Below are 14,960 nucleotides of genomic sequence, written 5' to 3'. Positions count from 1 at the left end.
TACAGACTATGCTTTCTGCGCTGAGTCTGGTGGAGGCAGCCTCCCATCATGCTTTGCTCCCTTTCCCTTTTTAAAAAAATGTGTTTTTTTGCAAAATGGTGCCTGCATGCACCTTTGTTTTTGTTGCACCCTTTAATCCCACCATTCTCTGCTGTTGATCACCTCCCTCCTTCCACCCAGAGCGCTCTGAATGTAATTTTTAAAACTAAAACCTTAATTATCCATGGTGTCTATATATATATTTGTAAAACACCCCAGTGGGTGGAGCATGTCTGGCCCGCTGAGACTGGACTGGATTCAAATCTGGCCCAATCAGGGTGTGGCCAGCTTTAGGCTGCCCACAACAGTGACCGCCCTCCGTAGGTGGCCACTCACCTCTCTGCCACCTGGGTGGCGGCAGCCATCAGGAGGAGGAGGTGGCAGTGCCACCGAGTATACAGCTGTGGGGCAGATGAGGAAGTTGCCTCAGACCAGTCAGTCTGCCAGCCTGTGACAGGTTTGCTGGAAGGTTAAATGGAGAATGTAAATTCACCCAGGCCCCCTTGAAAAAAAAAAACACATTATTACAGAATTATGGCAAAAGAAATCCAAAGTTCATTTATCCATCAGTGAGACTTAAATTTGCCACTAGGATCAGATCTCTGTGGAAATCTTCCCCTTTTGAATAGTTTAGCACCCCATTCCAAATTCAGAAACTTCTCCCGTAAACACACACAGAGACACACAGACGCGATGGCCTGCTTTGCATATGAAAACCATGGGCCAGTCATTCTCCTCGGCTTGTCCAAACTGTGCCATCTGCATTGTGCCACCCACAGTGCAGATGGATTGAGAACCAGAACGGTGCCAGCCTAATCCCTGAAAATGTCCTGTGCAGATGTCCTCCTCACTTAGAGAAAAAGAATTTAAATAAATTGTTCAATCATTAGTAGTCCAAATTAGCCTCCTTTTTCCCCCCTTTTCACGGAAAAGACTTAATTTGGTAGAACTATAGAAAATACAGGCCAGTTATGCCCCCCTAGAGAACTAGGCATCATTAGAATGGGCAGAGGATACTGGAAAAGGAATCTGTGGTTTAGTGATACTGTGCAGAGCAGGGGAGCATATCCAGCTTATCAGACCAGCTACTCAGAAGTAAGGCCATCCCACACTGCAGCTTTTCCACACCTCAGTGTTGCCGCTGTTTCCAAGCGAGTTGAATCCCCAGCTGATGCTCCTACTTGGCATCCGCCCTTCTGTAAAAGGGCATTTATTTCAAGGAATTTTGCCTTCAATTCAGATCCATTCTGTGTGCCTTGCTTCCTTTGAAAAGGGGTTGTGCAACGATGTCATCATGTACTTCCATCAGCAACGGGATTTCCTTTCTCGCACATGCGCAGTAACGTTATAACGCCATAACATTGTAAAAAAAGGCTGGCAATAAAAACATGACTGGTGATAGCTGAACTGGATACACCAATTCATAACAATAACAAACAAGCCCTCCTTACCTCCTATGGCTCCTGCTGCAAGAAAGAGAGAGAGAGATGTGCACCTGCCGGTGTCCCCTGGGTCCTAGCGCCCATTGCATTCCTGGTTGCAATTGGGCTTTCTTGCTAGTACCGATTCATAAAAGCCTTGTTGCCTGTTTTGTCCCAATGTTACAATGTTGCTATATTTTAATGAAAAAAATTGGATTATAATGCAGTCAAGGTTATGCTTTAAAAAATTAGTTGATCACTCAGGAGACAATCCAAGGAGTCAAGAAGATGGGGTAAACACATGACTCTGGCAACAGAAAAGGGCAGATTGAAGCAAAAATTGAAATTGGGAATTCCTCGCTACAAATCTGTGAGTTCAGATCTTGAGCGGGAGAAAGGGGGGGGGGGGAGGAAGTGAATTTGGAAGACATGTTGTAACAGGGCACTAAATTCAGATCTACTCCCAGGGAGGTGAAAAGTTGTGTGGAAAGCTTTACCAACTTCAGTTATTTAAGAACACCAATGCAAAGGTCTGCACTTGTGCAGAAATGGTCACATTGTCATGGACGTTGATTGCTGCTATGAGAGATAGTCAATGGTCATTGGGAAAGGGAAACATCTCCCGCCCCCAGTGGCCGCAGTGTGACATGTTTTGCCACACACTTTGTGTTAAACATATTTCTGAATGAGGTGATCTGGCTCAGGACCCTTGTGAGTCAACCGAAGGATTCTGAAAGCATTAATGCAAAACCATGCCCTTGTTTGGGCAGTAGCTGCAAGCAAAGAGAGCATGCCTAAAAAATACCACCCATATGTCACTGTTTGTGTTCTGCTCACAGCTGTAGCTCTTCCCACACATACACCCCTCTCTATCATGCCTGTGTGCCAGAGCAGGTATAACACTGATTGTGGTGGGAAGCTTCAGATTCCAGAACTTAATTCTGCCCCTCTTTCCATATGGGCTCTGCCCCTGCTTTCCATGTGGATGCCATGTCCACATGTAGACTCCACCTGCAGCCACTGCAGTGCTCCATTTTAGTTAGAGCAAAAAAAAATCTTACTTTCTGCAGAGCCCAGAAGAGACATTCCTGAATTGATCATGACAGCATTTGGATGCTCGTGTTTGTTTTGGGTTCTTTTCCAGTATCCAGGTGTGGAAAACCTTTGTTTGGAAGCGGCTTGCACCTTCAGGGGCGGTTATGCACTCTCAGTTTTTCATCAAAGTCAGATCACTGATGCTGTTAGATTGCCCCTTTTTAAACCGACCCTTTTAAAAACGTGCGTTTTTTTGTTTTGCTTTTTGCATACCGTAGTAGACTGAAGTTAAGGATTATGCATTTGAGAGAGCCTTCCTCAAGTAGGAGGGTACTTCATCTTTTGTATGAGGAGCTCATTGGTAGGCTGTGGTCAGCAGCATTGTCACCTGACCAACACCTGACCAACACATGCTGCTGGCAGATCCTCATGGGAATCATAGTTCATGGGATTTCAGGGAGGAGACAGGAAACATAGTAACATTTATGCATGCCATAAAAAGCATCCCTGGAATGGGCTTAAAGGGAAAATTGTATAATACTGCAGGGAAACGATACGGAAAATTCTATGAGGGGTGAGTGCTTTGCATAATCAAAAATACTCCGATGGGTTTTCCATGTCGAAACCACTGCCACATGCAGAATCATAAAAGCAAGCTTTTTTTATTATTATTTGTAGAGTTTTTGTCAGGTTTCCTGTTGTGCATAATCAACCCTGGATTGGTACTTTCCAGACTGGTGGGTGTCATATGATGAATCCTTTGCAGAGTTACTTCAGTCTAAGCCCCTTAACTGTAAGGAACTTAGCCTGGAGTAATTCTTCAGAGAGTCTGACTCTGTGGTAGAGCAGCTTAAAGGTTGGCAGAATGATTATGGCTTAAGGTTTTGTTGACTCCTCTGGACTTTATCAGCCTCAGCACTCAATTGTGAGCTGTTTGGACGTGATATAATGGAGGGCAAAGCCAAGAAACAGCAAGGTTTCACAGCAGCTTTGTGAACCTCCAGGAATAAGCTGTGTCTTTTGTCCCTCTGACATCTCCCACGTTTTAAAACTTAGAGCCGTTCTGTCGATTTCTGTTCCTTCTGCTTCGTGTTCTCACCAGACTTCCCCTGCCTATGTAACCAGTGCAGCTCTCTTTTCCCATGCAGTTCTTTAAGACTGCTGCCGGCGCTAACAAGTCCTATCGCCCTTGGCCTCGTAAGACAATGAACATTGCAGGCACCTGAGTTCTAGAAATCCTACGGCAACAGAACGGCAGGGAAAGGAACCCATCCAACCCACAGAGCGTTCACCGTGATCAACTTTTTAACACTGTTGAGTGGCCGTTTCCCCGGGCTTGCCATTAAAGCAAATCAGTTCTGCACCAGTTTTGCTCTTGTTTCATTTCAAGTTGCCACAGGAAGCATGGATGCTTTGATGAGAACTATTTAAATATGCCCCCAATATGCTGGGAAGCTTATTGAAACTCAGCAAGGGAGATTTAAATTTGTTTGGGCTCGCTCGGCTGGAGCTGACCCGTGCTTCTTCTCCCGCCATATGGAACTTTCAGATAGAACTCCCTGTGGGCCTCGCGATTTGTGGAGAGCCGTCAGGACATTCTGTTGTGCTTGGACGTGTCCGCTTGTTTGGTCTGTGCACAGATCTGCCAGCGTGAAGCGTTTCAAGCCTCACTGACCAAGGCACAAGGACCTGGAGTTGGCTGGAGTGTCCCTTGAGATATTTATGTATTTACTCTCCCATTCATTGATTCCTCTTCATTCTGTTTCTTCCAGAACATTATCAGATGAGCGTGCTCGAATCTGCTCCCGTCAGCTCGACCGTGGGCCGTGTCCTTGCTAAAGACCTGGACGAAGGCATTAATGCTGAAATGAAATATAGTTTGGTGGATGGAGACGGACTGGATGCCTTTGATATTATGACAGATCCTAATTATCAAGTCGGCATTATCACAGTGAGGAAGGTAACGTTCGTGGTCCTCAGTAACGCACAACTAACACTGCTTGCTGTTATGACTGCACTGGTAATATATCTTAAAGGTAAAGGTAAAGGTATCCCCTGTGCAAGCACCGGGTCATGTCTGACCCTTGTGATGACGCCCTCTAGCGTTTTCATGGCAGACTCAATACGGGGTGGTTTGCCAGTGCCTTCCCCAGTCATGACCGTTTACCCCCCAGCAAGCTGGGTACTCATTTTACCAACCTCAGAAGGATGGAAGGCTGAGTCAACCTTGAGCCGGCTGCTGGGAGTGAACTCCCAGCCTCATGGGCAGAGCTTCAGACTGCATGTCTGCTGCCTTACCACTCTGCGCCACAAGAGGCCCCTAATATAGCTTAATTTCCCCTATATTTAAAAAAGTGCCCCGGCCTGAAAAGTGCCCCGGTTTAGGGTAGCCCAATCACCTCAAATCTTGGAAGCTAAGCAAGATCAGCCCTCTTCCAGTATTAGGGAGACCACCAAGGAAATCCAGGGTTCCAACACAGGGCCAGGAAGCAGCAAACTCCTTCTTGGGAGCCTCCACACCAGTCCTGACACACACACAAGTCTTTGGCACAAGTCTAAAAGAAATTAGCAATCAGATTTACAGACTCAAAGCTTGCCCAAAACAGAAAGTCTTTAGGGTAACCGCATTTAGAATCATTGAGCATCGCTAGGGAGTGTGTGTCCACAGTATTATAATGGAAAAGGCAGTCCATTCCATAGCTGAAAACATAATTTGTCATGGGGAAGCCAAGATCAGGTGTCCTGTTATATTTTTAAGGTTAAAAAACAACTGTCAGAGGAGCTATGATGGTTTGGATGGGTGCTGCAGCGTAGGTGGGCAGGTTCTATCACAGTGGGCAGGATTCTGATCACAGTGGCTCACTGGGATCAGTTTACTACTTTGCAGACAGATACACTCATACCTGCTCTGGGGTAGAGGCCAGCATAGATGTATGTTTAGATGATGTCCCTTTGGTGTTTGGTTGTCCAAGTTATGTGGATACTTTTCAGTGTTTCGAACCCAAGGATGTGGGCAAGCTTGTTGGGTAGGTGAGACCTACTACTTGTGTTCTTGACTTTTGCCCCTCCTGGCTGAGAAAAACTGCCAGAGGGACTGGCCAAGTGGGTGAGACGAGTGGAAGATGCTTCCTTGAGGGTTGGAAGCTGAGGTCCTGCTCATGGAAACTGTGGTTTGATCTAGTGGGGGGGGGGGGTCCCAAAGGCCTGCTTTGTTAGAGAACTTCTGGCCAGTCTCCAGTCTTCTATTTTTGGACAAGATGCTTGAGTGGGTTGTTGCTGCAGAGGTTATTGGAATAGACTGATTTCCTGGACCAATTTCAATCTGGCTTCAGGCCAGGATTTGGAACAGAGACAGCATGGCTGCCTGGCTGATGACCTCTACCCAGACCTGGATGGGGAAAATGTAGCCCCGCTAGCTCTCTCAGTGTCCTTTGATACTATTAAGCATGGTATCCTACTGAATCACCTCTGCACACTGAGACTGAGATGCACTATACCAGGTGTAGTCAAACTGCGGCCCTCCAGATGTCCATGGACTACAATTCCCAGGAGCCCCTGCCAGCATTCGCTGGCAGAGGCTCCTGGGAATTGTAGTCCACAGACATCTGGAGGGCCACAGTTTGACTACCCCTGCACTATACTATGGTGCTCTGAGGCCTAAATGAATGCTGGTCTCAGAAGCTAGTGCTGGGGGATTTCTGCTGTGCCTCTTGGCCTGTGGGGTTCCACGGGGTTTGATCTTATCCCCCATACTATTTAATATCTACATGAAGCTACCAGAAGAGGTTATCAGGCAGTTTGGTCTGCGGTGTCACCAATACGCAGATGGTACCCAGCTCTATGTTTCTTTTCCACCTAATTCCGGGGATGCTGTTGATGGTGTGAACCAGTGCTGGGAGTCAGTAAAGGGCTGGATGAGGGTGAACAAGCTGAAACTTCATGTGGACAGTTAAGGCCATCATATCAATTCCATTTGGTTTGGCCTCCTTCCTAAGACTGCCCATTCCTCCACTATTGAATGCCAGGTTTTTTCAGTTATAGCTTCCACTTTGTGAACTGGAATACCAGCAAGGATTTCTTCCTTGCACATTATCAGAATGGAGTGCAAGGCAGTCTTGGTTTTATTGATATTTTGATTTTCTTGAGTTGCACTCCTGAACATGTTAATTTGAATGTATATTAGGGGAGTTGTGTTGGTCTTAGTTTCATTGTGTTTTATAGAGTCTTTTGACTTCATTTTTGAAGTTGCCTTGAGCTCATTATTTTTGGAGAAACACAGGGTGTGAAGAAATGCTCATGTTTTGGGGAGGTCTTAAACTAGCAAAACCATTACCAAGCAAAACCTCTTTTTTAAAGGTTTTCTCTCTAGGCAGATAACAGGCAGGTAGGAAGAAGTCAGTCCAATTGCTTTCCAGGCTCATCTCAGAAAATTCTGATAGGTCTATCTAAAGCCAATAGAAGAGTCCAGTCTCTCCCCATCAAGCAGGGAACAGAGATTTGGAGTTGTTCAATTCTATAAAGACTTCAGGAAGGAAGGAACTGGAGATCTCCAGGAAAAGCTTCTTTGACCCAGCCTGACCTGGGCAGAGTCTGCACTTACTTTTTTTATTCCATTGTCAATCCTGTTGAATTCAGATCGCTTTGAACTCGATTCTTCCTCTCCCCCCCTCCCCATTGAAACAGGAAAGTCTTCTGCATGTGGTTAGGGAGGCTCAGAAGGGGGGCGGGCAAATGAAGACTCTTTCTTTGTTTTCTTGAAAGGGGGGGAGAGGATCCAAGAAGTCAGAGGAGGGAGGAAAAAAATCTTTTCTTTTCTTGAAGGGGGGACGGACGAAGAAGGCACACAAAAAATACAAGGCCGACAGAAGTTGAGAGAACGGCTTTGAGTCAGGCTTGTCACATGACCACCTGTAGCCAATCATGGGTCCTCTACCACAGAGGAGAACCCAGATTCAAAACAATGCGATTTTCTGAATATATTCAGGATATTCAGCACTCCAAGATATTGCACAATAAAGGTAGGGTGACTCCGGATCAATCCTTCTTGCTGCAGAAGGAAAATTAAAATCGCCCCAAATCCAAACGGAAATCGCATTCTGTGTAGAGGGCAGGGACTGAATCGATCTGGGATTGGAATAAAAGCCCCATGCAGCTTACACCCTAGTCTATGAGTGGGGAAAAGAGAGGAGATAAAACCTCTGTGCCGAGTCCATCAGAGCAGATAGAGCTCTTAACTGAAGTCTCGAGGAGGCAGCCATTACCATGTGCTGGCCTAGAGAGTCAGAGGAAGAAGAAGAGTTGGTTCTAATATGCCGCTTTTCCCTACCTGAAGGAGTCTCAAAGCAGCTTACACTCGCCTTCCCTTCCTCTCCCCACAACAGACACCCTGTGGGGTGGGTGAGGCTGAGAGAGCCCTGGTATTACTGCTTGGTCAGAACAGCTTTATCAGTGCTGTGGGAAGCCCAAGATCACCTAGCTGGTTGCATGTGGGGTATCATGGAATCAAACCCAGCTCGCCAGATTACAAGTCCATGCTCCTAACCACTACACCAAGCTTCAGGATCATGGAAACTCTGTATAGAGCTATAACAAATTTTATTTATGTGTTTATTATTAGATTTATAAACTGCCCCTCTCTACAAAGGCGGTGGTGTACATCATGTTAAATATTGAAATAGACAATTTCCAATTTAAAATATACAGTAAAAACATCTAAAACCATCATTCTAAGTGCCCCGATATTCTCCCCCTTGGCCTTGTTCCCAGCCTATACAGTTGGGGGTATGGTGGGAGGGTGGGAGACACATGGGAGACACATTGATTTTGTTCTTTGCTCTGGCCTCAACCATATGACTGGCAGAATAGCATGCCCTGCAGAAATTTTGCACGCCCTGCAGAAATTTTATAGTTCTATCAGGGCATGGACCTCTGCTGGCAGCATATTCCACCAGGTTGGGGCCAGGGCTGAAAAAGCCCTGGCCCTAGATAAGGTCAGACATATCATCACAGTGTTGTAATATTAAACATTACCTTCTTATCCTTAACTATTTTTTATTTTTTGCTGTCAGGTCACTGCTGACTTAAGCAGGCCCTGTGGACCTTTCAAAGCAAAAGACAGTCAGAGGTGGCTTGCCATGCTTGCCTATGCGTCACGACTCAGGCATCCCTTGACGGTCAACCCTTCTAAATACTAGCCTCTGTCAATCCCGGTTAGCTTCTAAGATCAGATGGGACTGGACTAGGCTGGGCTATCCAGGTCATTGTCATTCTGTATATTTGATATTGTTCAGTATAAATGTTTGGCTGTTTCTGCATCATGAGGATGATGGTTAGCCATTCAGTCGAGTCAGACTCTTGGGGATCCTATGGCACAACTATTGCCAAGATTTTCAATCTTGCACTGCTTCTTTTAGCTGTATAACATTCCAGCCAATGTCCATTTTGATCATATCTAACCACCGTGTTCTTTGTCGGCCTGGTTTCCTTTTTCCACTGACCAGTCCTGGCATAATTGCTTTCTCCATTGAGTTGGATCGCATGATTTGGCCAAAGTAGGTGACCTAGAGTTTTGTGATTTTGCCTACCAGTGATATATCAGTCTTTACGCGCTGTAGTATTTCCTTATTTTGCTGTCCGTGGAATCCGCAGAAGACTTCTCCAGCACAAGAGTTCAAAGAAATGGATTCTCTTGACCAATTTTTTCATCGTCCAGCTGTCACGGCCAATAAGTGGCTATTGGAAATATGATAAATAAATTTGATGCAATAAACATCTTTGTAAATCTATGAATAGTTACTAGCCAGTTTGGTGTAGTGGTTAGGAGTGCGGACTTCTAATCTGGCATGCCAGGTTCGATTCTGCGCTCCCCCACATGCAGCCAGCTGGGTGACCTTGGGCTCGCCACGGCACTGATAAAGCTGTTCTGACCGGGCAGTGATACCAGGGCTCTCTCAGCCTCACCCACCCCACAGGGTGTCTGTTGTGGGGAGAGGAAAGGGAAGGTGACTGTAAGCCGCTTTGAGCCTCCTTCGGGTAGGGAAAAGCGGCATATAAGAACCAACTCTTCTTCTTCTTCTTCTTCTTCTTCTTCTTCTTCTTCTACTAGGAAGATATGAGTGGATGTGAGTGGAAGGATAGTAGCTTGGTGGCAAAGCTTTGCATTCAGGAGACGCCCACTCCCGACGTTTCCAAAAGAGGAGAGCCACTGTCAGTTGGAGCAGACAGTACAGAGTTATCCATGAAGTTGTGCTAAAGAATTACAAAAAACATTTTTAAAGGATTTTCCAGTAAAAATGCTGTCCCTAAAAGCAGCACAGCTGCTTAAAGTGGCTCACATTTTGTTTTGATCAAGATCTGTACCAATTAAAAGGATTCCATTTTGTGAATATTCAGCACTAAACACCCCATTATTGCAATAGTAAAGAGAATATAACCGTTGCATGGCTGGAAATTAAACGATCAGCGGGAGGCCTCATAATGTTCCATAAGACCCTCGCAACTGTTTCCACATCCAATTTTATGAAGTTTCTTTGGTCATTCCTAGGCACTGCTTTGCCGTTGTCACTTTTCAATTATCATTTTACTGTTATACATAAAAACATACACGTTGGGTACCACTGCAGTACAATTATCAGCGCTGATTCCTTGCTACGTAAAGGGTACTAAGAGAGGGGTGTGAACACGCAGCATGAAGCAGAATTGCATTTGCCAAAGGGGGGTTGGGTTGGCAGCATGGTGCTTTTCAGTATCACATTTGCTCTGTGCTAAAAGCTTCCTATAAAGGCACCATAATAATAACCAGAGTAAACCAGCCAGGGGAGAATGTTTTGGAAAGCCCTAAAGAGTTCCGTGAAAAACAAGCCTGGGTTGAAACCCTCTAACCATTGGTATCATAGGAGTCAGCAGAATGACACCTTTCTCTTATTTGCACAGGGTGCCTTCAACTCCCACCCCCCAGCCTCCCTCCCGCTCTCTCTCTCTCTCTCTCTCTCTCTCTCTCTCTCTCTCTCTCAGATTAAGGGTAGGCCTTCTCCTTTTATTTAAAGTCTTTAGAGAGCCATGGCCATTTCACCTCTCAGGTCCTCTTATAGTCTGAGTCTGGTGGCACCTTTTAGACCAGGGGTAGTCAAACTGCGGCCCTCCAGATGTCCATGGACTACAATTCCCAGGAGCCCCCTGCCAGCATTCGCTGGTAGGGGGCTCCTGGGAATTGTAGTCCATGGACATCTGGAGGGCCGCAGTTTGACTACCCCTGTTTTAGACCATCACAGTCCTCTTCAAGGTATGAGCTTTTTTGTGCAAGCTTCTACCTGGAATGCAACTTTGTTGAACACAACAAAGGATGCAAACTTTGCTCTGCTGCTTCAGACCAACACGGCTAATCACCTGATTCTGTCTTCACAAAGACCTCAGCAGTCAGGGTCATCCGACCCCCTTTAATAACAGGCCCTTGAGGCAGTGGGGTAGGGGGCCCACACACCGTCCCACTCACATGCTGCCACTATTTATTCATGTCTTAAAACATGCATAGGCTGAAATCTTCACTGGGGTGTGTGTCTGTGTCTGTGTGAATGTGTTTCTTTCCCCGGGGCTCATTAATTTTTATTGATGGTTTGAATATAACACTACAGAAAGTAAGGTAGAGATTACAGGGTTTCGTTTCCCTTGAACTTTTGAACAGTTTCCTTGTTCCAGAATTGGGGATCCCTTGCTACAAACTGAACCTTTTCAGTCAGCTCTAAGCAGCCCTTCTCCACAGTTTCTCTCAGCCAATGTCCTCTTTTCCCTCTCAACTCCCCAACTGCTGTTTTCCAACTGTCTCTCCTCAACATTCCATCAGCTCCCATTGGTTGCTGTTAGGGAGAGGCCAAACTGACCCTGCCCATCACAATAACTTTGGGTCCGTTATGTCTATTAAAATATTATAACACACAGTATTTATATAGCGTATCTCATATGGCCAAGTTTTAACTATGTTATTTCAATAGTATTTACAAGAACCTGTCAGACAGGCCAACATTCTCTCAGTATTACAGGTAGCTGTGTTGCTCTTGAAACCATTTATTATGTTTGTACCTAAATTCCTTGTCAGGAACCCAAAATCATTCAGGAAATCAATGTTTAGTCAGCAGACTTTTATTTTGTCACTTGCTGGACCAGGAACTATGGCAAAAATTAGACATGCATCCAAATTTACATCAAGCTAGAGCACACCATGTATGATGCAATATTTTCAGTGGAATTTGCATTTGAATGCATCTTTGTAGCTACATTCCTACCCAATTGATCTCTATTAAAGGCAACCAGAAGCCACCCCTAACTACAGATATTACCAGTTAAATTTATTCCTCTATAGCAGTGGTTCTCCACCTTCCTAATACAGACCCTTTAATACAGTTCCTCATGTGGTGGTGACCCCCAACCATAAAATTATGCCAGTGTTCTTTCACAGAAATTAAACCGAAACTGACCAGTGGCATGAAGGTCCATTGTTCATGATTGTATATACATTGATTTTTTTCCTGGGGTTTCTTAGTTCAGTTCTGCCTGTTGTCCCACCATGCCAATCTCGCTCTTTTCCGTCGCTCCAGACAGACAAACGTTCTATCTCGTTCTACCCTGCAAGGCTGTTCTGTGGCGCCTGCAGGAGGAGCAGCAACAGTGGCGCCCCCCCTCCCAGCCAAATTGTTTGCCCTGCCACAACCCTTGTGAAAGGGTTGTTTGACCCCCAAGGGGTCCCGATCAACAGGTTGAGAACCACTGCGCTATAGTTTAACAACCCTGCCTTGCCCTCCACTCCAAATTCTTTAGGAAACTTACAGTGAGAGTAGTAAATGTGAAGGGTTATCATATCTTTCTGTTTATAAAACTTATTATACAGATTTAAATTAGAGTTGCTAACTCTAGGGTAGGCAATTCTTGGAGACTTACAGGTAGTGGCTGAGGGCAGGGGCAGAATTTGAGAAGGGGAGGGAGAGCAGAAGGAATGAAAGGTCCTCCAAAAGAGAACCCTCCAAAGTTGCCATTTTCTTCATGGGAACCATCATCTGGAGATCATTGTAATTCTAGGAAAGCTTCAGGCCCCACCTGAAGGACAGCAACCCTACTTTAGTAGAAAAATGTTTTATTTCAAGGGTCTTGCACAAGACATTCGCTGAAACTGGGGCGGTACAATTCTGTAAAGTCTAAGAAGCACTCTTCTCATTCTTTCTTCCTCTTTAGCCCTTGAGCTTCGAGACCAAGAAAAGCTACACTTTAAAAGTCGAGGGTGCCAATCCCCACCTGGAGATGCGTTTCCTCAACCTAGGCCCATTCCGTGACACCGCAACAGTCCACATCAGCGTGGAGGACGTGGACGAGCCCCCTGTGTTTGAGCCTAGCTTTTATTTTGTGGAGGTACCTGAAGATGTGGACATTGGGACCACCATACAAATGATTTATGCCAAGGACCCTGATGTGACCAACAACTCAATCAGGTTTTCTTCTTCCACCACTCTTAATATCCACTGTGTTAAGTCTTAGGGCTGCGAGGGTTATGGTGGGAAACGAGGAATGCAGGTGCAAATGGCCAAACCAAAGAAATGCTTGGATGACGTTAAGTTGGGTAGCCTTTTGTTACTTTAGGCCAGTTTGCACAGCCACAGTCTCCATCGGCCAGGCATTGGTAGCAGAATGAGGACTGAATAAGGCTTCAGTAAATCCAGGGTTAACTAGGGTTGCCACCCTTCTGGTGAAACCTGGAGATCTCTCGTTATTACAGCTGATCTCCAGGTAACCAAGATCAGGTGTCATGCAGCAAATGGCTGTTTTGAAGAGTGAACTCAATGGTGTTATACCCTCCTGAGATCCCTCCTGTCCCCTGGATCCACTTCCCCCAAAATGTCCAGGTATTACTCAGCCCGAAGCTGGCAACCCTAAATTTAACCCACACACTGAGTCAGCAGGGACATATGAAACCTCTGTCACCAATGCAGCTGCACTTCACTCTTCAGACAGGATATAAAGAAAGGATATTTGTTTGTTTGTTATCTAATCCAGGGGTAGTCAAACTGCAGCCCTCCAGATGTCCATGGACCACAATTCCCAGGAGCCCCTGCCAGCGTTTGCTGGCAGGGGCTCCTGGGAATTGTAGTCCATGGACATCTGGAGGGCCACAGTTTGACTATCCCTGATCTAATCTATATGCTGCCCTTCCCCAGAGGCTTATGGCATCTACAATAAAAACACAGCTGAATTTTAAAATTTAACAAGGAAACACTGAAAATCCTAAAAAGCCTAGGAGTATCATTTCTGTTTCAGCCGGGTGGGGGGGGGGGTAAAGTGTTACCGATGTTCGCTTTACACCATACAGATCTGTGAATGCTATGTGTTTGTAGGGAGGCCAGCTACTTGTGATATTTTGTAGGCTTCAACTACAGGTCTTGTGGAATAGCTCTGTTCTGCAGGCTCTGCTGAACTGTTTGAAATCCTGCACGGCCCTGATCTCGCCTTGAAGAGCCTTTCACCTGGCCAATGCCAGGGCTGATCTTGAACAGGTTTTGTACACTCGATTGTAGACTTCTCTGTTAGTTTGTTTTATCTTCCACTTAATATTTCTGGTAAGGGCTTGGAGGAGGAGCTGGTCTCATGGATTAACTGCCACTCAGGGCTTAACACCCACTCAGGACAGCCGCCCCGCCCCTGACTGCCTCCTCCTCCAACCGGCTTGCCTGTCTGTCCAGCAGCCAGCCAATCACCTTCCGTCCCCCACCCCTGACCATCCTCTTAGCCTTCTACTTCGCTCTGAGGCTCTGAGGCTATGTGAGAGCTGACCCTGCCATTGAGTTCCCTTCCCGAGGGGGAAGGGGCTCCACCCTGCAGCCTTTCCAGGTCCTTGGGGGAGGGAGAGGCCATCCATAGAGTCAAGCACAGAGTCAAGGCAAGACAAGACAGAGGGATGGATATTGAGGCCTCAGGCTACTACTGCGAATGTTTTCCTCTGGCCCAAAGAGCCTTCCCTCAAAGCAAGAAGATTTGCCTCTTCTTTTGGGGCATGGTGGAAATGCCACCCATGTGCAAAATGTTAAACCATGCGTTACAGTACTATGCTTGATGAGAGTCCATAAGGAAGCCAGACTAGTGTCACATGGTAAGATATCCTTGACCCTGTAGCTCCAAAGAAGCGAGCAAATAAATAGCAAGATTGTTTGGGGAATTTTTAGGATATGTGTTATAGCAGACAGTAATCTAAAGACATCGCATCTGGGTTTTACCAGTTGTGACATCAGTGCGACAGCTCACCAGACCCAGGGGGCTGCTGGCTGCTAACTCTGCTAATGCTTAAACAAGTTGCAAAAAACAAATACCAATCAGTCACAGAACTCTGCGAGACAAGAACAAGCTGACTTCAAAGGCTTCAAAGTAGTCTTTAACGAAATGTGTTCAATCTAACGGAGCCAGAATGAGCCTCGGTGAACCGCTCGTTTT

The 14,960-nt window shown here is 45.9% G+C and overlaps 1 protein-coding gene and 1 long non-coding RNA gene across 6 annotated transcripts in view; one reads left to right on the top strand and one right to left on the bottom strand.

The window, feature by feature from the left end:
• The window catches only part of CDH20 (cadherin 20), a 204,499-nt gene that overhangs the window by 165,480 nt on the left and 24,059 nt on the right, over nt 1–14,960 (top strand). For all 5 annotated transcript variants that reach the window (XM_077353433.1, XM_077353430.1, XM_077353432.1 and 2 more), the window contains 2 exons: nt 4,268–4,455; nt 12,717–12,970. In XM_077353433.1, the coding sequence (XP_077209548.1) occupies nt 4,268–4,455; nt 12,717–12,970 (442 nt within the window). The remainder of the gene's footprint in view (nt 1–4,267; nt 4,456–12,716; nt 12,971–14,960) is intronic.
• LOC143845223 (uncharacterized) overlaps nt 9,180–14,960 on the bottom strand; it is a 44,477-nt gene continuing 38,696 nt past the window's right edge. The window contains exon 3 of the long non-coding RNA XR_013234325.1: nt 9,180–9,227. This is a non-coding gene — a long non-coding RNA (uncharacterized LOC143845223). The remainder of the gene's footprint in view (nt 9,228–14,960) is intronic.

This window comes from Paroedura picta, chromosome 9, assembly GCF_049243985.1.
Source record: "Paroedura picta isolate Pp20150507F chromosome 9, Ppicta_v3.0, whole genome shotgun sequence".
NCBI lineage: Eukaryota > Metazoa > Chordata > Lepidosauria > Squamata > Gekkonidae > Paroedura > Paroedura picta.
This window is presented reverse-complemented; position numbering and strand designations above follow the sequence as displayed.